Source organism: Orcinus orca, chromosome 1 (assembly GCF_937001465.1).
Source record: "Orcinus orca chromosome 1, mOrcOrc1.1, whole genome shotgun sequence".
Lineage (NCBI taxonomy): Eukaryota > Metazoa > Chordata > Mammalia > Artiodactyla > Delphinidae > Orcinus > Orcinus orca.
Window position 1 is genome coordinate 177,465,088 of NC_064559.1, and position 22,525 is coordinate 177,487,612.

The window sequence follows — 22,525 nt, forward strand, 5'->3', positions numbered from 1 at the left end:
TCTCCTTCTATTCTTAGTTTTAGTTGTTGTTTTTTTAAACATGAAAGTGTGTTGGATTTTGTCCAATGCTTTTTCTGTGCCTATTGAGATGATCATGTAATTTTTGTTTTTCATTCTATTGATACGTTGACGTATTACATTAATCGGTTTTCGGATGTTTAACCAAACTTGGCACTCCTGGGATAAATCCCACTTGGTTATGTTATGCAATCCTTTTTATATGTTGCTGGATTCTGTTTGCTTTTTATATGTTGCTGGATTCTGTAGTATTTTCTTGAGAATTTTTGTGTCCATATTCATAAGATATATTGATCTGTTGTTTTGTTTTCTTGTGATCTTTTGTCTGCTCTGTGTATCAGGGTAATACTGGTCTTACAGAATGAATTGGGAGCTATTCTTTCCTCTTCTATTTTTGAAGAGTTTGTGAAAATTTTGTATTTATTCTTTAAATGTTTGGTGGAATTCACCAGCAAAGCCATCTGGGCATGGGCTTTTCTTTGTAGGTCGTTTTTTGATTACTAATTTAATCTTTTTACTTGTCATAAGTCTATTTAGATTGCCTATTTTTTCTTGAGTCAATTTTGGTAGTTCCTGTCTTTCTAGGAATTTGTCCATTTTGTTTAAGGTATCTAATTTATAGGCATGTCACTTTGTTCCTCTATAATCCATCTTCCACAGAGTAACCAGTGATCTTTTCAAAAATGCAAATCTGATCATGACACACCCCTGCATCCAGCTCTTCTATGGCTGCCCTTTGCCCTTAGGATAAAGACCCATATCCTTAATATTGCCTATAAGGTTCAGTATGGGCTGGCCCCTGTCACCTCTCTGCGGCCATTACCCTCATGGAGCTATGTTCTCCCTTTGTTCCAGACACAGGGAATTCTTTGCAGCTCCTGAACATACCACATGTCACAGGTGCTGTTTCCTCTGCCAGGTGTTTTCTTCTGTTAAGCTCCTGCTTCTTCTTCATGGCCCATATTAAAATGTTACCTTCTCTAGAAAAGCCTTCCCAACTGCATCTCCTTTCTACGTATCCCACAGGTCCCGTCTCCCTCTCTTATAGCATACACCACTATATTTTATTGTTGGTTTACATACCTGTCACCCCACAGGGGCATCTTTGTTTATATATTGGTCCCTACCAGAGATAACTTTTTAATCCCCACATCCAAGACCTGGAAATATCCCTGCAGTAGAGCTGAAATGGAATTTCATTCTAGATAATCCCATCTCCCCTAGCACGCATAGCCTCCCCTTTACTCCAGTTAATTTCTTCTTCTTAAATTCAGCTCCACTCTCTAACCACTCAAGTCTTTTTGGAATATAGGTTCTGATAATCACCCCCTTCCCCAACTTACTGCATTTGTGTATAATGATATCAGCTGACACTTGCTGAACACTAGGTCCAAGGTCATAGTTGTGAAAAACGTCCCTGTGTAATCTTATTTAGTGCTAACAGCAGTGAGGTAGCTGTTACTAACTTCATTTTTCAGAGGAGAAAACTGAAGCTCAGAGAGGTTAAGTGAGTTGACCAAGGTCACACAGATAGTAAGTGATATAGCAGGGACTTGGACATGGGTCTGTGTGATTCCAGTATCTGTGCTCTTAACCACAATACAATCCTATCATAAAGATAGGATTTTATCTGATTCTTCGATTTTATCTGATTCGCTGAAAAAATGTGAGAAGCAAGACAAGTCTTGTTTCTTAAGGACCAGTGGGAGAGAAATCTGAGGCCAGCAGTGACAAATTAAAAGGATGGGCAAACCTGAAGGCCACACAGCATGGGGTAGTGATTTGGGACTAGCTTTCAGTACAGGGATCACCTCCCCACACACTTAGAGACTCTGAGGAAGGCAAAGGAATCCTACCGTGGCTGGCTGAAGTTGGAAGTGACCTCTGCTTTCTTCCTTTGGGGCCCACAAGCCGGGCAGTACCAAGCCAGGGAAGGCTGCCTAGAGACATAAGGAAAATGGGAGCTCAAGACAGGCCAGAATCTGTCCGGTGCTGAGGTGTCAGTTTGAGCTGAGGCTGGCCTAGAGCCGATCCTGGGAGGGGACTGTTTGGACAGAGCAAAGAATCCTAGGCTGGCAGCTACCTAGGGAGACACATTGGTGATAGAGGCTGGAAAGCCGGGAAGAGACCAGGGGAGGACTGGACTTCTCATTGTGACGGAGATGTGGGGGCAGTGTATGTATAAAATGGGTCTTCAAGAATATCTCCCATCATGAAGAGGCAACCCCCGTAGGGGGCTTGGAATAATGACAGTGTAACCAGGGATAGCATTTCTTTTCCTGGAAAGTCCAGTTTCTCCCTCTTTGGCTTAACTTTTCCCTGGGATTGACCAGCAGTAAATGGTAGACATCGGATGGAGCTTCTCACAGCATTTATTTTTCCTGATTACAAGGCTGGGAGTGGGGCGCAGCTGAACAGGGCATGTTAGTGGTGTGAGTGCTGGCTTGAGTGGAGGGGCTGAAGCAGGGGTTTGAGGGCAGGGAACAGAAGAGCACAAACGTGGAGCAGCTGAACTAGAACGAAGGACGTGAGGGTAGCCGTCAGTAATTCAGGAGGCACTGGGAGCAACTGCAAAGGATGAGGACCGCCCCCCCGCTAAGCCCACCCCATCCCCGGATCCCCTTTTCTCTTCCTTAAGTTAAAAAACAATTCCTTGAGGCAGCTCAGGCGACAAGGATCAGAAGTCACAGGTTGAAGAGCCGAGGTTGCTCTGGCCAGCAGAGCCACGTTCTGGCCGGATGGCAGCTCAGGCCTCCTCAGCTGTAGCGTCGATGCCCGCGTACGTGAAGTTCTCAAACAGCGACATGTTCACGTAGGCCTGGGGGGCAGAGCAAGCTTTAGTGGGGGCCAGGGATGGGGGCCTGCCTGCCCTGGAGGTCCTTGACTTCCATGTGGTTGGGGTATTTGAAGTGACACAGATTTGTTTCGGAGACTCAAGATGACCCCATGGCCAAGGGTGGTCCTCACCAGCCCAGAGCAGCAAGGTCATCAGACCACAGCTGGGGGCTCACGTGAGAGACCCTTGACACAATTGTTCGATAGGAGTTTTTTCATGCCCTTATCCGATGAATTGATTGCTAATGCATTCATCCATTCGTTTACTTCTTCATCTGTTTATAAGGCTATTTTTGATGATTTACCCATTTTTCTGGTTATTTGATTATTCCTTCATTCTTAAGATAGTTTTATAATTCCTTTAACTACTTAGTCATTAATTAGTTCATATGACGAACTCTTCACATTACTCATTTTGATGCATTTCTTCACTTATATTTATGTGATAATTCATTTATTGATATGGTTACTAGATACAGTTATTTAATTACATGTTTATTTGAATGATGATTGTATCATCCATCCACTAATTCTATTCATTCATTCATTCAGTTACTGGGTCATTCACTCATCCTCCGTCCATTTGGTGAGCTGACCATTCATGATTCCACTCTGGCTCTGTGCCAGGTGAGGTGTCCCAGATGAGAGTGGGCTGATGGCCCCAGCAGAGGACAGGCAGGGAGTCTGGGACCTGGGACCTGGGACAACGACTTGCTGCTGAGGCTAATCAGTGGCCTTGGAAGAGTTTAGAAGGGCCTAGTGTCCAACCCAGTGAGAACTGGAAAGGGGGGCTGCATCCCAGGGCCCGGCCTAGCTGTGGTGCAGCTAGTGGCGGGGACAGGGACACAGAGGCTGCTGCTCTCTAGCTCCTCTGAGAGGGCATCCCTGCGAGCTCGGCGAGACCAGCCCCCGTCCCCCCCAGTCTCCTCACCTTCCTGGCTTCCAGCATTCGGCCCAGCTGCAGCGCGATCTGGGCAAAGGGGGGTCGCTCGTACGGACGGTCCCGCCAGCACTGCCGCATCAGCTCGTACCTGCAGGTGGGGGATCGCTGAGGTGAGGGTCAGGGCCTGCTGGGGTGACGGGGTTCCCGGGGCTCAAGGCTGAGGGGACTCACACTTCATCATCACAGTTGCGAGGCTGCTCCATGCGGTAGCCCTGCGGCAGCTTCTCATAGAGCTCGGCACATGTCATGCCGCAGTACGGGGTGCCCCCTGCGGGAGGGGCAACGCTCTCTCAGCCCAGGGCCCAGGAGGGAGGGTCGGGGGGGGGTAGGGAGAAGGTGGGGACCATCTCGGGAACAGGGGTCAGGAACTCACCAAGGCTCACGATCTCCCAGAGGAGGACCCCAAAGGACCAACTGAAACGAGGAGGATGTACTTAGTTACCTTCTAGGCCCCAGGGGCCCAGCAGCTTAGTGTCAACCTACCCCAGGTGTGCAGCCCCTCCCAGCCCCTGTGTGCATCTACTCTGCAAGGGTCTGGCCCTGGCCAGCTGTTGTCTCTGCAACTGAAACTCCTTCACAGCCTCCCAGGCTTGATGTAATCATAGCTAACGTTTTTACCGTGCACTTACCGCAGGCGAGGCACTGATCATTTAATGTGTATGCTAATTCATTTAACCCTCACACCAACCTTACGGTATAGGTACAATTATTATCCCCATTTTACAGATGGAGGCGCAGAGGCACTGAGAGCTTAGCTAGCTCGCCCAGGGCCACACAGCTGGTAAGTGGCAGAGCTGGGATTCAAACCCTGGCAGTCTCGCTCCAAAGCCCTTGCTCTAACTGCCTCTTATATTGTAACAACAGCTGTGCGGGTTAGAGGTGGCTGAGGCCGGGGTGGAAGTTCTAGTGGGGGGAGGGAATCTCAGGGGTCTTGGGGCAGAAGCGGGAAGTAGGCGAGTAGTGATCAGAGGGGTGGTGGTGTGGTGGACAGTGAGCCGGGCAGGCCAGGCCAAAGGGCTTGGGGCAAGGGGCAGAGCCAGGGCTGGAGCGCTGGGTAGGCCAGGCTCCCTGGAGACAAGGGCAGGGGTGTGCCAGGATGGCTGTTTGGAGGAGCGAGCGCAGTGAGGGCGTCTTGGGGGTCATGCTCTAGTTAGGTCCTCGGGTGGGTGTGACCTCCCCTTCAGAGAGGAAGGTGAGAATATTCTTTGAGTGGTCTCTCCATTCACCCAGGCGTTATCCACCAGCGTCCCCAAGCCTCTCCAAGGCATCCTCCAGTCTCTTAGTCAAATATAGCTCTCAACCACCCCTACTCCAATCCTACTCCTGACACACCTTCCAAGTTGAAACTTCCTTCCAGCTAGCCCCACGCCTTCCCACTAAGATGCCGGGCATGGCCAAGGTATACCTGAGACACATCTGTCACACCTGTGTCACACCTGGAACACGCCGTAGGGATGGCCAAGTCATGCCTTGGACTACCTGAGACATCTCTGAGATGCGTCCAGGTTACACCTACAAGCATCCTCAGGGGACCAAACCCTCCCACCCCTCCCCCCCACACTCACACATCGCTCTTGGTAGTATAGACACTGTAGTTCAGAGACTCAATGGCCATCCAGCGCACGGGGAGACGCCCCTGGGAGAGAGTGGGTTTGAGGGGTCAGGTGACGAGAAAGGGGCTGTTTAGCAGGTTCTGGGAGGCAGGGCCAGGCCTGGCCCTGAGAGGGGGACCCAGTGAGACTTACCATCGTCTTCTTCACATAAACCTCCTCTCCCCGAGAAAGGCCGAAGTCTGCAATCTTGGAGGCCAGGTTCTCTCCGACTAGCACGTTTCGGGCAGCCAGGTCCCTGTGGATGAACTGCAGGCACGGTCAGAAGTCAGGAAAGATGGGGGATGAGTGAGCCCCAGACTCCGGGGCCAGCGAGGGGTCTGGCCCCGTGGCTGCCTTCGTGGGCCCCTCCATGCCTTTAGTAGCCCCTTACTCTTCTGCCCCCCAACCCACGCCTCATCCTGGATCAGAAACTCCTGCCTGAGAAGAATCACAGTGCTGGCTGTCATCTCTTCCTTCTAGTGACCTGGGCCACGGCCAAGTTCAGGCTGTATCCCTCTCCTGGGACGAAGGTGGGCTTTTCCCCAGTGACCACACTGCACCTTCTCCTCTTTGCATGCTCCCTGACCCCGTCTTTCCTGACCTCTCCCCGACCCCCACCCCACTGATGAGCGTGGAAAGGCCCTTCTCTTGCCCAAAGTGACCTCTCCCTTGAGTTCCAGATCCTCCCCACTGGGCCCTCCACCTTCCTCAGAGACCTCTCTCCAGCACCCCTCCCTCTATCTTGGCCCCTTCCCCTCTGCTTTCAAAGATACTCAAAACTTTAATAACTTCAAAATGCCTCCCCTCAGTCTCAACTGTCCCCTCTCTCCTTTCATTGAGGCGGGGTGTCCTCGAACTTGGGCTCGGGCCTCCCCTGTCTGTTCTACCCTCCAGCCTCTCCTGGTGAGTCTCGCCCACTCCCTGGCCACCAGTGTCACCAACTGTGAAGTGACAGCTCTCAGACTGTCGTCCCTGGCCCAGGCCTCCCTCCTGAGTTTTAGGCTGGCTTCTACAACCGCTAAGCCAACACCTCCACCATGATGTCCCCCGGATGCTTCAAATGCAACACCTTTTTCAGACCTGCTTCTCGCCCTGTGTTCTCACCCACTCATCCAGGACAGGATGGGGCCACGTCCCTCTTTATTCCTCAATCCCACATCAATTAGAGCCTGCTGATTTAATCACCTGAAGTCCGCTCCATGGTCTCCCCTCCCCTCCCCCAACACACACTCACACACACCTGCTTCTCACTCAGGTACTGCATGCCATTGGCAGCATCACTGGCAAAACGCAGCAGCTGCCGGGAGCTGAGGGTGGAGGCCGTTCCATGTTCTCGGGCAAAAGCTGGGTCAGTTTCCAGGACCCGGCTCTTCCTCAGGAAATCGAGCAGGTTCCCATAGGGGGCATATTCGATGGCGATATACAAGTAACCTGGGAGGTGAGGAATACAGGGTGGTGGTTTATACTCAGGCAACCTGGGGTGGTAGCAGGCACCCCACGGTACTAGACAGGGAACCTGGTGCACAAAGGAGAACCAATAGTGATGTTTCGGTGTCCCGAAGCTTCCCACAAGCTACAGATGCGAAGGTGACGGCTGAAATTGGGGGTTTGCAAGAAGGGGTAGGTGATGAGTTGGGGGCTCACCTCGGTTCTCACAGGCCCCCAAGAGGTTGATGATGTTGGGGTGATGCCCCAATTTGCACAGAACTTCCAGTTCTCCCGCGAAGTCACGATGGTCATTTTCAGAGGCATACTCTGTGTAAAGAATCCAATATCACTTTTGCCGAAAATAACCCTGGAGAAAGGGTATGGGCTGGTGAGGGCTGGTGTCAGTTGCTGGTGGAAGCCAGGTGGGGCCTGGGATTGTGGGACAAAGGAGAGGGTCAGGGCTTGGGCGGGAGTCACTCGCAGCGGACCTTTCAGCATCTTGATGGCTGCGTTCATCTTGAGTCCGTCCTTCTTGATCATGGCCCGGATGACCTGGCCGAAGTTCCCTTCCCCAATGAGATCCTCAAAGGTGATGTCCTCCCATTCCAGCACTGGGTAATTCAGGGGCTCGGGCTGTGGTTTTGGCCTCCGGGTCAGTGTCAAGGTGCCCGAGCTGAACTGCAGGATGGTCTCCTCACCCTTCATAGGATGGGACAAGTGGGCAGAAAGTCCACACAAGAGACAGGGGCAGCAAGATGCACAGACAGGCAGACAAAGAGTGGTTAGACAAACGGACAGAGACTCAGACAGAGGGCACCCTGGTGGCCAGCCAAGCACAGTCAGACACAGGACACATACCGAGACAGAATCATATGAGATGGAGCCACAGGTGGGCTGTTGAGTGGACAGATGTCCAAGGAGAGAAATGCAGAGGCCGCCACCTGGGGATCAGGTGTGTGGGGCTCTGGAGGAACAAGGACTGGGTAAAGTTGCTAGAAGCCTCGGCGTGAGTCGATGGCAGGATGATACTCCTAACATTTAAAACTGAAAGGAATTGGAATGAACTGTGATGGGGAGTAATGAGCTTCCCCTTATTGTGCTGATCCCACAACCAGTTTTTTTTTTTTTTTTTTTTTTTTTTGTCACCAAGGAAGCTCTGGAGGGGATTCCAGCCCTGGGCAGTGGGCTAGGGTACATTTACTGTGCACCTACTCCATGCTAAGCCCTGAGCTGCTGGGAGCCAGTGGATGGGTTTTCTTCTCCACAGCAGTGGAGGCAGAGATTACCCCTGTCCACCCACTTGGTGGACACCCATAGCTCTCAAATCACCCCGGGACCTGAGGATAGAAAGAGCATAAAAAAGAGGAACATCCACTCCCCACAACCAAGTAGGAGCTGGGCCACCTGCGCAGGGCTGATAGGAAGAGGAAACCGCTAAACAGGACCACGGGCGCTGCCAATACGAGAGCCAAAAGAAGGGTTAAGACAGACCTGGTGGTGGGTGCGGTCCCTACGTGAGCTGCAGCCCAGCGTGAGGGGCGAGGGCTGAGGACACAGGTCACGTGGATTCACACAAAACATGGACAGCTGAAGGCACACACCAGCATGCACACGCATGTTCTAGTGGTGGCCCATATGCAGGGCATCCATGAGAACTACACGTGGACATGTGCTCAAGCAGGAGCACAAGCAGAGGGACACACGTATCAGGGACATAGGCACATACAGATGGGGGTACTCACAGGGACGCACACGTGCACTCACGCCCGGCACACGCGCTCATGTATACACGCACGCATACGCGCACGCAGGTGCATGTAGCAGGGGTACATCTTGATATATGTCAGGGCGCTATACCCATTTAAGGCTGCTTTCCTACTCCTTCCCTCCACATTCGTACCCGTGACACTCTCCTGCCACAGCCAGGGCCACTTTCTGCACACTGACCTCAGAAGGAGGCCAATGCAGCCTGGAACAAAGAGGCCGATTGAGTCTCTGAAGGGAGTTTTCTAAAGGCATGGCAGAGACAATAGCCTCGGACACTAGGCTTTGTATCACAAGGATCAGCCCTTGAGAGAGAAGTTTTTTGTTTTTGTTCTTTTGAAATGCCAAAGCTTGGCTGTAAATATCAAGAGCCCAGGCACAGGGGACCAAGGTCAGAGTTCAGATCATAAGTGACAACAGTGGGGAAGATCCCAGAGGAGAGAGAGGTGGGAGGAGGTGACAAGATGAGGTGATGCCTGGTCCCTGAAGAGAAGCCAGCACCCCACCCCCACCCCCAGCCCCTCGGTGTGGGCCTGCTGGCTGGAGGGGCATAGACAGGACAGAAAACTCAGCCAGGTTTACAGGGAAGCCAAGAGGGGAGGCCTGTGCTTCCTGTCTCCAGGAGTGACAGGTGAGGCTGCAGGCCCAGCTCAACAGCTGTAGGAGGGCCTGCAGCAATGGGTCTGAGGGCCACAGAATACGCTGCCTTCTGCAGGGCACAGGGAAGCCCCTTGGAGTTCTTACGTCTCCCCAAGGAGGCCCTGGGATGTGCAAGGATGGAGGTTGGGACGAGTGCCCTGCCGGCAGGAAGGAGGCTACGGAAGGGCTGAGGACATGAGTCACAGATGCGTGCAGGTGCAGGGTGGTTCCCAAATGTGGGACGGCCTGCCCAGACAGAGGCCGGCACAGAGCCCAGGCGTTCCCTACATTATCACCAGGCTTCCCAGGCTTCCATCACCCCTCGTGAGAAGGGGGAGAATCCTTAATTGACTGTGGTGCAACAGGGACATAACCGAGTGATTCTGAACTGGGGATATTAAACATGTCACCACGAATATAAATGGGCTGTGAGTTGAGTTCACTTCTAGAGAAATAGAGAAAATTATTGATAAGTATCGTACCCTTGCACGTTGTTGAGTGTAGTCTTATACCTATGACACAAACACCCATGTGCGCGCGCACACACACACACACACTCGCAGTGTACAAATACTAATGTGTGTATAGGTAGGAACATATATACACAGGGTCTGCACACATGTGCCCTGAGAAGGGTACAGGTGACTGACCGATCCCGACTGGTAGGTGAAGGTGCGTCTGCGATGCAGGCAGCTTCTGCGGATGCACGCCAGGGTTAAGAGAGCAGCCAGGATGGTGAGGCAGGTGGCAGACACAGAGCCCACCACAGCCAGGACCAGCTGTTGATCCAGACCCTCTTCAGCTGCCTGGACCTCTTGGACCGGGCCCTCGCTCTGCAGCCCTGGATCCAATAAGAGGGGCAGATCATAGGGACGCCTGGGTCAGGGAACCCAGAGGCCACCATGGGGTCACACAGAGGGAGAGGTCAGAGATCCCAGTTCCAGGGAGGGAGCAGGTGTATCAGGCCTAGGACCAATGGGTCTGGAATGACATGATTTTTCCAGCACTAGGACATAGGAAGGGAAGGGTCAGGGTCCCCAGTGCCAGGGCTTGTGTCATTTGTTGGGAGGGGGCCTAGGATGCCCCAGCTCCAAGGCGGGGGATCGCTTGGAAGGAGAGAGCATTGCGACTGACCCTGTGGCCCAGGAGTCCTCTTGGGCCCCGCCCTCTTACCGTTGCTTAGGGTAGACTCTTCTACCATGTCGCTCCAGTCACCGGGGCCCTGGACACTGGCCCGCACACGGAAGAGGTAGCGCGTGCTGGCATTGAGGCCGCGGACGACGGTGCTCGTCTCCTCGGGCCTGTCCACGTCCATCCACAGCGGGTCTCCTGAGCCCTCAGCCACCTGCACCTCCACAATGTACTTGGATATAGGCCCAGCTGGAGCCTCTGGGCGCTGCCACACCAGCTGGATCTCGGAGTCTGAAAGGGCCTGGGCGTGGAGGTGTCGGGGGGCTGGGGGCCCTGTGGACACGGGGTGAGAAGGCAGGGCTCAGATGGGACCGGGCTGTGTGGCTGTGGGGTCAGACAGATCCACACTAGCTGTGTCCCCGGCTCCGCGAACCCGGAACGGGAGGCACCCTGCCAACCTCCTCCTTCCTTCCTGGGCTGAATCCCTCTCCCTGCGGCTTCCTTTACCCCTGAGCTTCTGCTGCCCCTGGTTCTCCTTACATGTAAGGAGAACATGTATGTTCTCCTCACATACATTCTCTTCCTGGTGGCCCTGACCCTCCCAGTGTCGTAGGTCCTCCCCATGTCCCTCCACACCCTGTGGTCCCACCAAGTCCCATGTTCTCCTGGTATCCTGTATCCTTCCCTGTGTCATGTCCTCCCCATGCTTGTGTCTGCCTCACATCCCGGGTCCTCCCTATGCCCATGTTTTCACGTGCAATGCTCTCTGCATGTCCATCCAGGCTCCTATAACCTCCCATGTCCTTCTGGGTCTCCTGTGTTCCCTGCGTCCCATGTCCTCCCTCGTCTTGAGCCCATCACTCCCTCCCCAGCGTACCGCTGGGGGGCAGAAGCACACGAGCAGCGGGTGAGGCTGGGCCCAGGAGGGTACAGTGGTAGAGCCGCACGTCCAGCTGGTAGTGGGTGCCAGGTGTGAGTCCGGTCAGGAGGGCGGTGCGGGCCTGGGGGGACGAGACGTTCTCCCGCCGCTCCTGTCCCCGGGCCCCGTCCCACAGGCGCAGCAGGAAACCATCGCCCACCAGTGGCCCCGGCACCGAGGGTAAGGACCAGCTCACTCGCAACCGGTCGGGGCCCTCCACATGCCAGCCCTCCAGCCACGGCTGCAACAAGGGCTCTGGGGCCAGAGGTCGGGGGTCAGAACTGTCCGGTGGGTCCCTGGGGCCAGACGGGATAGTGATCCCCAGGGGACAACCTCCAGTGGGAAAGGCAGGGACCCCCAGGGTGGACAAGCTATGACAATGCTGAGTGTATAGGACAGTAACCCCTGGGGGGTGGAAAGGGATAACTCTTGGCCTCTCACCAGGACAGTCTGTGGTCATGAGGGTGGGAGGCCCCCAGGCCCCCTCCCCCCCTTCCCCTGGCCGGCTCAGCTGCACGCGGACACTGTATCCTGTCTTCGGCCTCAGGTTCATTAACGTCACGTTCTCACTGGGGTCCACTGGGGGCAGGGTGTGCAGCACACACTATTCAGTCCCAACCCCCTCCAGAAGCCACCACTCTCCCTTCAGTCCCTCTCTTCTCCACACACTTCTCCCTCCTTCCATCCCCCCTTTCCCCTCATCACTGCCTGACATCCCATCCTTCCCCAGACACCCCCACCTCCACCCCCTGTTCTCTCCCCGCTCACCCACGATGGTGGACCAGGCCATGGTGCTGTCCTGGGGCCGGTAGTGCAGCCGTACAGAGGCGATGGGCCCGTCCCCGGAGAAGGAGACCAGCGGGGAGACCACGAGCTGACGGCTCTGCTTGGCCAGGAGCCGAGGGGCAGTCAGGGGCACCGGGGGCACTGCCAGGAGACTTGGGGTAAGGCATGGCCCAGACAGCACCCCCAGTCGTTGGAAATAGGAGCAGACTCTGTCTTCTGGGCATCAAAGACAACTCTGGCTTTCGGTTTAGATCGGGGGACCCCCTGGGCTGGGGAGAGACCAAGTTCAACCGATGACCAGAGTGTCCAGGGCCCAGGGAGGACAGCTCAGGGTGCAGGGATTCGGCAATAAGGACATGAGGATGTCCCAAAAGATGTGAAGTGAGGGAGTGGCATGGCTGGACAGGGGTTTGGGGGAGGGCACTCTGCCCATGCAAGGTGGGTGCAGACGGAGGGGGCTGAAACCCAAGGCAGTGTCACCCTTCTCTCTGCCCCTCCCCCCATCATCCATCACTCTCTTAATTTAGGAAAAAAAAAGGGTAGCAGGTGATGAAGCACCTGCTCTGCCCGGATGCTTCATGTGCACGGTCTCTAATCCTGACAAGGGCCTTCAGGCAGGGCTCATCACCCCCTATGTTATGAATGAAGAAACTGAGGCTCAGAGACATGGAACAACTTGCTTAAAGACATGGAGCCAGGGTTTGAACAGGGTCTATCTGACCAGGCCACCTAAAATCAGCCCATCCTACTCCAAAGAGCTTTTGTGCTCCTGCTTAGTTTCCTTACCCCACGGTCACTGCCCTTTCTGCCTTAGCTTTTCTCTCCGGATTATTGCATTAAGGCCTTAACTGGCTCCCTTGCCTCTTTCAAACATTTTCCAGACGGATTTTCTAAGAATGGATGGATGGATGGATCGATGGATGGGGGAGGGTCAAGGAAGGTGCAGGGGTGTGGCTGAGGGGGTGGGCGGGAACAGTGGGGTCAGGCAGGAAGAAGTATGTCAGGAGGAAGTGCTGGTCTGGGGGGAGAGGAAGGTCCAGTTTGGATCCTGTGGAGCCCCTGGGCCTGTGGCTCACAGGTGAGGTTAGATGTGGCGGTGGCTGGATAGAAAGTGGGCCCTCGAGTCAGGCACCAGGTAACTTCCATGCTGACTTCAGAATCAGACCTCCACTACACAGAGGTCCTGCCAGTCGGGTCTGGGGCCCAGGAGAGGGGTCCAGGCTGCAGATCATATCTGGGAGTTGCTAGGGAACATTTGAAATCTTAGGAATAGTTGACATTTTAACTAATAATAAGAATAAATGTCAACATACATTGAGCACCTACCCTGCGTCAGGCACTGTGCTAAATAGCATCATCTAATTTAATCTTTACAGCAACCCTATCAAGGGAGCGCTGATATCCTCATTTCACAGAGAGAGAAACAAGCTATGAGGAGATAAGTAACTTGCTTAGATGATGGAGCTAGAGTTTGTAGCGAAGATTCAAAGCCAAGCTGTCTGGGCCCAAAGCCTGGGGAGAGCGAGAAGAGAAAGGCTGGAGGTGGGGCACCGGGGTGGGTGACAGAGTAGTGGAGAGAGAATGGGAAGCAGAGTGTGACCGTGAGAAAGAGGAAGATGAGCAAGAGATTTGGGCTTATGTCAGGGGAGGGCGGGGTCAGGAGCACAGGGAAAGGGAAGCCAAGGCGCGGCAGGGGCTGTGAACATCTGAGGCTTGTGGTGCTGGAGAAGGTGAGGGACACCTATACCGGGGTGTGGGTGCTCTGCTCTGAGCGATCCTGGGCAATGGCAGCTACCTCCTTACTCACCAGGAAGCACCTTTGGAAATGAAGCAGGTCACCCTCTGAGCTCCACAGCCCCAGGCACCCCCCTGTCCTAGCAATGAGTGCCCTGTGGTGTGACTCGGGTTGGCGGGTGGGGGGATGCAGCATCCCAGAGGTGGAGTGAAAGGCACTGTGTCTGTGGGGCGGGGTTTGGGGGAGGTAGAGAGGGGAAGCATCACCCTGGGCAAGGCTGCAGGGTGTCCCATTTCTGGGGCATGGGATGCCCTTTCCAGATGGGACTGAGCTGTGCTCCAGCCTGGACAATGCCCTGCCCAGGCCTCAGGTTGAAGACAAGCCCTCTTCTCTGCCTGATGCTGGGCTGTGACCTTAGATGCCCTTGCCCTTCCTGCTACGATGCCCAGTCTAAGCAGCATCAGCTAGGACATCACTGACCTTTGACGTTGACCCTGAAGCGTCGGCTGTCTTGGCCACCAGACGTGGACACGCGGCACTCCCAGAGCCCACTGTCCCCAAGAGCCAAGCGGGGCACCTCGAACTCGGCTGTGGTCCTATCTGGCTCCACAATGGCCTTGGTGGACTGAGAGAGACGGGGAAGGGACAGACCACAGAGAATGTGTGCCATGTGGCAGATACAAGTGTGCTCATCCAGGCTGGTGAGGGGACAGAGCCTGGGTGCTGGTCCCTCAACAATCAGCCTGACCCCATTTGAGCTGTGGTCAGGCCGGTGGGCAGAGCCCGCAGAAAGCCCCGAGGGGTCAGGGGTCTGGAGGGGCAGGGGCCCTGGGCTGGGGTCACGGGGCTGACCAGGAGGACCGTGCCGTCCGGCTTGCGGAGCTCCACGCTGCCCCGGACTGGGAAGGGGTTCCCCGCGGCGGCACAGTTGATCCGGGGTGTCGTTTCTAAGTTGAACTCCAGTTCTGAAACCATGTCCAGGATCTGGGGGATCCGGTCTAGGGAGAGAGGGGACACGCATCCTGGAGGCCCTGCAAGGGCAGATACGTGACTGCCATAGCGCCCCTCCCCCGGAGTCCTGCATCTTAGCGGAGGTACCGCCAGCAGCCCAGTCACCCGGGCCTGAAAGCCAGCAAAGTCCTGTGCAACTCCTCCAGGGTCCTCACGCCCACCTCTGACTGCCCCTGAGTCTACCTCCTGCACCCTCTGCCTCCTCATACCTTCCCACACGGAGACCAGACCCCTTCTCAGCCTCACAGCTGGAACGCTGGTTCAGGCCTCCATCGTTTCTGGGCCCTGCAACAGGTCTTCCAGGCTCTCTTGCTTCCCCTCCCCACCCAGCAGCCACTGTCCTCTCTCAAACACAAACCTGAGAGCCCCATGCCTCTTCAACAATTCCCTGCTGGCCTCTCATATTAAGTGCAAATCCTATAGCCTGTCATTCAAAGGCCCCAAGATTTGACCTCTTCTGATCACTCCTGGAGCCTCCCCTCACGCCACTGTCCTGGTAACTGAGCCCGAGTCCTCAATCCCCTGGCCGTTGCCCTGCTCTCTCTCCAGCCATCTTGCTCTTGTCCTTCATATTCCATCTCAGATCGCACCTCTTCCCAGAAGCCCTCCCTGACTCTCTCGGGCTGGTCGGGGCCTCCTCTGGGCTCCCACCCACTCTGGGGGGCTGCCCAGCCCTGTACGGATGATGTGGGCTGGCGGTGAGAACTTCCAGACCATGAGCTCCCTGAGGGCAGGGCTTTGAGCCAGGGAGATGCATCTGGTGAAGGCTGACCTGTTCCGAGGGACCTCAGAGCCCCCCGAGCTCGTACCTGACTTCTCACAGTGCACCCCATGCCACCCGGAGGGGCAGACGCAGCCGCTGAAGCGGTCACAAGTGCCGCCGTTCTGACACTGGCACTGGAGGTGGCAGTCAGCCCCAAAATGACCTGGGGCACAGGCTGGGAACAGAGGGGGTGTGGTTAGAGGGGCACAGGTCAGGGGGCAATGAGGGCCGGCTGGGGCCTGGGTAATGACTGGCTGGGTAGAGAGGGCACTGGCCAAGTGAGCGGGGACCGTGGAGGTCTTGGTGTGCAAGTCGGAGCCAGAGTGAAGGGCTGGGGCCGGGCTTGTAGCCGACTGCCTGGGTCAGGGAGCTTGGAGGGTGCGTTAGTCCGTACCTTCCTGGCACTGGCTTCCTCTCCAGCCCGATCCACAAGAACAGCCATAGGGGTCCGGGAGGCAGAAGGTGAGGCCTCGGCAGCCTGATGTGCCTGGGCACTGTTCCTGGCAGCTCTGCCCAAAACGGCCCTCTCTGCAGGCTAGAAAGAGGGCATGTGGGTGTAGGGGCCTCTGCTGGGCCCCAGGGTTCAAGACCTACTTGGCATGTTCACCCTCCAAGGTCCATGCCCATGGTTTGAGAGTCTTCCCCCAGCCAGGCATCCCCTCCTGCCCAGGTCCTAGTGGCCCCCTCCTCCTTACCTTGCTCACAGCGGGTCCCAGTGAATCCAGGGGGGCACACACACTCGCCATCCTGGTCGTGGCAGACACCTCCATGCAGGCAGCCCGGGCATTCCTTGGTACAGTCCTGTCCCCAGTGCCCTGCCTCACAACCTGCAGGAATGTGCTTTCAGCAGCTGACCCTCACCCACTGGACCACTGCTGCTGAGGACTGGGGCAGCCCTGGGGGACCAGGGGATGCAGGGGGTCCACGGGAAGTACCACAGGGCTCCCAGCCTCCCACACCACCCACCACCTCTGCCCTCTGCTCCTGACCCCGCACGATGAGTCGAAAGAAGGCGCTGCCCAGTGGGCTGGCTTCCAGGTAGGTGGCACTGTAGATGCCGCTTGACGATGGCTGCACGTTTGGGAGCTGCAGCAAAAACCGCCCTTCCTGGGCCTCGTGCCAGTCCAGGGTGTAGAAGTAGGATCCTGGGGGCATAAACGGGTCAGGGGCCTCACCATCACACAAGAGCTGGTGTTCCCTCCCTCTGCCCACCTCGGCCTGAGTCACATCAACGTGCGCCAGGCAGAGGGAGCAGACCTGGGGGAAGGCACCAGCGAGTGTCTGGACCCAAGGCAGAAAGCTGGGAAGCATCCTCTTCTCCATGGTCCACCAACCACTCAGTAAATCACCAAGTCCGGTTCAATCTCCCCCTCGTCTCCTAAAGCTGCCCACTCTTCTCCACGTGCACTGCCACCACCCTGCTCCCAGCCTCCCACAGCCTTCCAAGCAGTCTCTCTGCCTCCAGTCTCCCCCTTTCCTGTCCGTCCTTCACTCAGCAGCCAGTGAGATTTTTCTCCAATAGATTCCGCAGTAGCTCCCCGGCTTAAGCTATTCCGTGGTTCTCCACTGCCCTCAAGACAACATCCGACTGCTTAGCAAATCATTTTCACCAGTTTGGCCACCGTGTAGCCCATACCTCTCCACATCCTGCCTGACTCCTAACATTCCTGAATTCCTGAATTGCTTCTATCTCTTCTAGAAACACTGTGGTATCTCACAGCTTCCTGCCTTTGCTCTTATCAATCCTCCTCCTGGAAAGTTCTTCCCCTCTTCTTCGTGAAGCTAGTTCCCAGGAGCCTCTCCCTCCAGGACGTGTGGACCCTAATATCAGGGTCCTTGTCCCTGCCCCATCCCTTCTTGCCTCTTTGCTCAGGACGGAACAGAGATTCTAGGGAACGCAGGTCTACCTGACTCTCCACATCTCTCATCAATTCGGGGGGCCTGGAGCTCTGGAGGCAAACCCCTTGGCCCAAGAGAAGGGTCCTCCTCCCTCAGGAGCCCAGGGACACATGAGTCAGCCAAAGGGCTGTGGGTGTGAGAGCTGAGGCAGGAATCTGTGGGGCCACACAGGAAAACTGCTTCCTTCTATGGGGTGGCCAGAGGGCCTGATAGGGCCAGGATGGGGGCAGGCCTGGGCTGAGATCCCCAGGCCTGCCCAGGCCCCTGCACGTGTCTTGACAAATCTCTGGAAGAGGCCAAACCTCCCTTGCCTGTTCTGGGACTTTGTTACCCGTTTGCTTCTTCAGCATGGGGACTGCTGCTCCCTGCCAGACTGGCTAATGTGATAGCACCTGCTAACTCTCAGAGGAGAGTCCAACGTGAGGGGTTAACATAGCGCTAATTTGGGGGTGACAAGGAAGGAGGTAGCTGACCACGAGGCTGCTGGTCCTCTGGGCGCAGTAGGAGGACATCTCACAGCTAGAGATGAGTTGGATGCAGGTGCTTCCCATGGACCTGGTGCAGGAGAGAGGGGGCGCCCCGGAGGTTGGCCAGTTGGGGTAACAGGTGCTGTGTCAGGGGCCAAAACTGGGAATACTGAGGGCCATGGAGGTGTTGGGGTGTCAGAGCTATGGGTTTACCTGCCCACCCAGTTCAGATGCCCCTCTCACCGTTGCTCTTCCAGATCACATCTGTCTGCTTCTCCTTGCGCACCCACGCGGAAAGTACTGCCGTGTCGCCCTTATTCACCGTGTGTGTGACCTTGTCCGGGAGCAGGTGGGCTGCGAGGCGGATGGAGGGCGGGGTCAGAGGTCAAGGGCAGCCCCTCCTGCCCCTCCTCCCCGCCGGCGGCCAGACTCACCTCCTGGGCTGTTGTGCACGTAGAGGACGCGCGTGCGCCGCGCCCCCGCGCCGCCCACGCAGGAGAAGACGCCCACCAGGTCCGAGGGCTGCGAGAAGCCGCGCAGCGTTACCTGGCGCGAGCCATTGCGGGTCAGGTGCAGGGGCTGCCAGGGCCGGGGCGTGCGCACAATGCGGTCGTCCTTTTCCAGCAGCAGCGGGGACCCCCAGGCGTCCGAGCCCCTGCCCGCCCCCGCCTCCCCGGACACGCAGGTCAGGAAGAAGCGCTGGGGCTCGGTCAGGCGCAGGTCGGCCAGCAGCGTCAGGTCCACCGCAGCGCCTGGACCGGGATACCGGGCTCCGTATCTGGCAGGGCCCCGCCCTCACCCCTGCCCCGCCCTCCCCCTCTTGCCCCTCTCCTCCCCTCCTCTCCCCCCCCCTCCCCGCCCGCCCACCAGGCACTGAACTTTATCAGGCACGTCCACCCCCGTCCCTTCCTGTCCCAGTCCCCTTCCCGGTGCACTGGCCCCTTTCCTTCAAGTCTCTTCATCCTAAAAGAACAAAAACAAAAACAAAGCCCCTTCTCTGGCTTCCCCATCCCCTCCCTTCTCCTGCCAGATGGCTTCCCTTTACAGCTCAGCCTTCGGAAAGAAAGAATGATCTATGAGCCCCGTCTCCATTTTCTCTATTCCCGGCAGTCCCCTTTCCTGACCTGTCTCTACAGCTGCTCTGCAAAGGGGAGCCGCTCTCCCTGCCCTCCCCCGCCCCCTCCCCCCCAACCCCGCTGAGAGATCAGAAGTGTCTTGGAGGGACCCCTCCCCATCACTCCAGAAATCTGGACCTGTTTGTTGTGCTGGGATTGAAGGTGGGAGAGGCTGGGTTCTGCAGCCAGGTGGTTATGGGGCAGAAAGGAAGAGAGCTCTGGGCCCAGCAAAAGGCCAGAAGCAGGGAGGGCAGACCCTAGGGCAGAGTTGGGGCTGAAACACACAGACACCAGGTGGGCCTTGGTCTTTGCCTTCCAAAGGGCTGTGGGCCCCATGAGGAGACAGACATGGACCTACCCGTCAAATGCAGGGCACTGTGTGGGGAGCACAGAGAAGGGATGCCTAACTCAGCATGGGGGAGGCAGAGGATGAACAGGTGCCTTCCGGGAGATACAGATTGAGGGTCTTAAAGCTGAGCAGGGTACGGTGAGGGTTCAGAATGAGGACAGGGAGAGGTCAGTGGTAGGAAGGGCATTCTAGGCAGAGGGCACAGCCTGAGTAAAGGTGTGGAATGAAAGGCTGGGGCACACAGTGTGAGGCAGGAACCAGGAGGGACCAAGGAGAGCTGGAGTCCAGGCCTGGCTGAGCCCTGCCAGCCTCCTCAGCCCCGGGGCCCAAACCTTCCCGAGCCCCTCCTACTCTGTCCCTGCCTGCTCACTGCCAAGTGGTTAGTTGGTTTAAGTGCTACTTCACTTATCAAGGTGAGTAATGAAGTACATGAGTAAATGTACTTCACGAGTAAACGAAGCTGACTGTCTATCTTGTGCCGAGCACCTGTTTTCCTTTGGGTCCTCACGCCCGTCAGAAGTTGCTGTCTTTCCAGCCACAGAGGAGGGTCATGATAATTATTCTCGACGCTTCCTCTAGTAAGCTCATCCCCTCCCTGGGCTTTCACTACCACTTCTGAGTCAATAACCCCTGGATGGCCTCTCAGCTCGGGCCTGCTTTCCATCAGCTCTTCCCAAACCTGCTCCTCTCTGGGCCCCCTGCCTCAGCAGACGGCAAAACCCGCCTGAGATACAAGCTTTGGAGTCATCTCATACTCCTGCTGTCATCGTAATTAATGTTTATTGGAGGTCAGTGATAAGCCAGGTACTTTACTTATGTTCTCTCATTTTATCATCCCAACTCTCCTGGGAGGTGGGTGTTATCACCCCAATTTTATAGCTGGCAAGTTAAGGCTCAGAGAAATAACTTGCACAAGGTCGTACGATGAGTAACTGGCAGACCCTGGTTGTCTGACTCTAAAAGTCTACACCTCGGAGCACTACTCTGGCTGCCCGCATCAGTCACAAAATTCTATTTCCTCAAAGCCTCTTGGCTTCATCCCCATTCCCAAGCCCGCCCTTGGTAACCCTCATCCTTACTTCCCTGGACCATCCTGACAGCCACACTCCTCCTTCCTCAACTCATCCTCCAAAGTGATCCCTCTAAGACCTTGTGACTGTCTGGTCTACAACCTTCCATGGCTCCCTATTGCCCTCAGGATGCAGTGCTCGCTCTTGAGCCCTCTGCTGCTCACACTGGCCCTCCTGCTGCGTCCCCTCCAGGAACCCTCTCTCCTATGCACTCCCCCGCCTCTGAGACTTGCATCTATTGTTCGGGCTGCCTGGAATGAAGCCCACCCCTCTTAGTGCGGTATTTCCAAATCCCTTTTCATCTCCTACCCTGAAGCAGAGTAAGCTGACTCCTCGGTGCTCCTCTGCGTCTATCTGTTCAGCGCTCACCTGGTATCCTGTGTCCCCCACTAGACCATGAACCACTCTAGGCGGCCTTTGCGTTCTAATCCTCTTTGGGCACCACACTGAAGGAATCGGCTGCCGTTTATTCAAAAGCTCTTACCAAGTGCTCTGTGACAATTACCTCCTTTAAACCCAGTAACAGCCATAGGAGGTCCGCACCATTTAATCTGTTGTACAGATCTAGCGGCTAATGGCCTGTCACTTAGCACAGCTCCTGGAATATTGTTGGTGCTTGATAAATGAATAATTGCGTGGGTCCCACACACTGACCGTATGAGTACCCACTGAAAGCTTCACGGGCCCAGAGGCCCTGCTGCTCCCCACTGATGTGCACACCCAACACAGTCAGTGGCTGCTCCCCTCCCCCAATCCCTAGTGCCTGCCTGGGTTTTCCAGGCCCTGATCCCACTTTCTAGCGGATCAGCGTGCAGAGGAAAGTGATGGCAGTGATGATAGGGTTTTCTCGGGGGGAGTCAGGGCTTTGGGGGTTGGGTGGGGGGAGGTTCAGGGCAGACTTACCAACATGAGAAGCCAGGAAGAAGACGGGGAGCAGCAAAGGGGGCCCCAGCCAGACCATAATCCAGAGGCTGACCAGGCCAGCCGGGACAAGCGAGGCCCACGGTCAGTTACTCTGGGTCCGGCTGTTCAGCCTGTGCTGTCAGTGTGTGTTGGTATTGGGGAGGAAGAGGAAATGAGTTAGCTTGGGTGGGAGGCGGGCCGGGGAGAGGGCTGGGAAGGACTTATCCTGCTTCTGGGCCTCTGGGCCCCCCTAGTCTGGCCCCTGCAAGGCTCGGGATGGGTGTGGCCTGGAAGGTCCTGGACTGGGGTCACTTGAGGTGGGGGAGGGTTGTGATAAGGACAGACCTGGGGACTGTGGGACTGTTTCCCCTCCCCTCTTCTGCGCGTGGTCCTCAGCCTTGCCAGCACGCGGGAGGCAGGAGGCAGGAAAGGGAGGAAGCCACTGGCTTCCTCCTATTGAGAGGGGATGGGGGAGGACATTGCTCTGGGGTGTCCCTCCCCCAGCACAAACACACGATTCCTCAAGTATGCGTCCCAGGACGTGGTTACATGGGTGTCCTCGAGAGCCGTTCACGTATGGAGCACAAGGATCTGGAATGTACACAAAGGAACAAAAGAACACACTCAGGGCAAAAACCCTTTGATTCAATCTTGTGTAACTCTCTCATTTCACAGACAGGAAAACTGAGGCCTGCAGGGCTTGAAGGCTCTCTGAGGTCATGGTGAGGCTGGGACCTGAACGTCTGACTTCACTGCTCCTCAAGGACTCATGCTAAGCAGACCCAGAATGCACAGGGAGTGAGTCCCTTGGTTTAAGACAGGAACAGAGGCTTCAGCACACTGTCTGCCTGATGTCATTACCCTTGGGCACTGGAGCAGCAGAAGCCCCACCCAGGGAGCTCCCGTACCCTTGAGGGCTGATAACAGGCTGGGAGCAGTCCCAGCCCCTTGACAAAGGCTTCGGAGCCCCGTGGATCTGCTGTGCCCCTCATCTCTCCCTGCCCTGGTGCCACCTCTCCACTGGCAGTTCCCAGAGCAGAGCCTGACCCGCAGGCACAGAATGCCTGCCGAGGTGGGGTGGCAGTGGGGGGTCTGTCCTGGCAGGGAGCAGAGGGAGACGTGTTAGAGCCCTCCGACGGCCAGGATTGCTGGTGAAAT

At 56.1% G+C, this 22,525-nt stretch overlaps 1 protein-coding gene across 2 annotated transcripts; it reads right to left on the reverse strand.

Moving 5' to 3' along the window:
- Window positions 1–2,372: 2,372 nt before the first annotated feature.
- Window positions 2,373–21,524, reverse strand: TIE1 (tyrosine kinase with immunoglobulin like and EGF like domains 1). 2 transcript variants are annotated; one of them, XM_004266344.3, is made up of 23 exons: window positions 21,368–21,524; window positions 18,365–18,682; window positions 18,174–18,284; window positions 16,554–16,709; window positions 16,260–16,391; window positions 15,959–16,099; window positions 15,611–15,739; window positions 14,643–14,788; window positions 14,271–14,415; window positions 12,038–12,196; window positions 11,711–11,848; window positions 11,228–11,524; window positions 10,393–10,683; window positions 9,870–10,060; window positions 7,305–7,515; window positions 7,033–7,143; window positions 6,629–6,819; window positions 5,542–5,655; window positions 5,362–5,432; window positions 4,170–4,210; window positions 3,968–4,064; window positions 3,785–3,884; window positions 2,373–2,836 (listed from the first exon to the last, which is right to left on the reverse strand). In XM_004266344.3, the coding sequence occupies exons 1-23, from the start codon at window positions 21,423–21,425 to the stop codon at window positions 2,765–2,767; spliced, it is 3,420 nt and encodes a 1,139-aa protein (XP_004266392.1). In that variant the 5' UTR covers window positions 21,426–21,524; the 3' UTR covers window positions 2,373–2,764. The 2 variants fall into 2 exon arrangements, with proteins under 2 accessions (XP_004266392.1, XP_033277832.1); XM_033421941.2 differs by having other exon boundaries at window positions 11,228–11,848.
- Window positions 21,525–22,525: the final 1,001 nt, after the last annotated feature.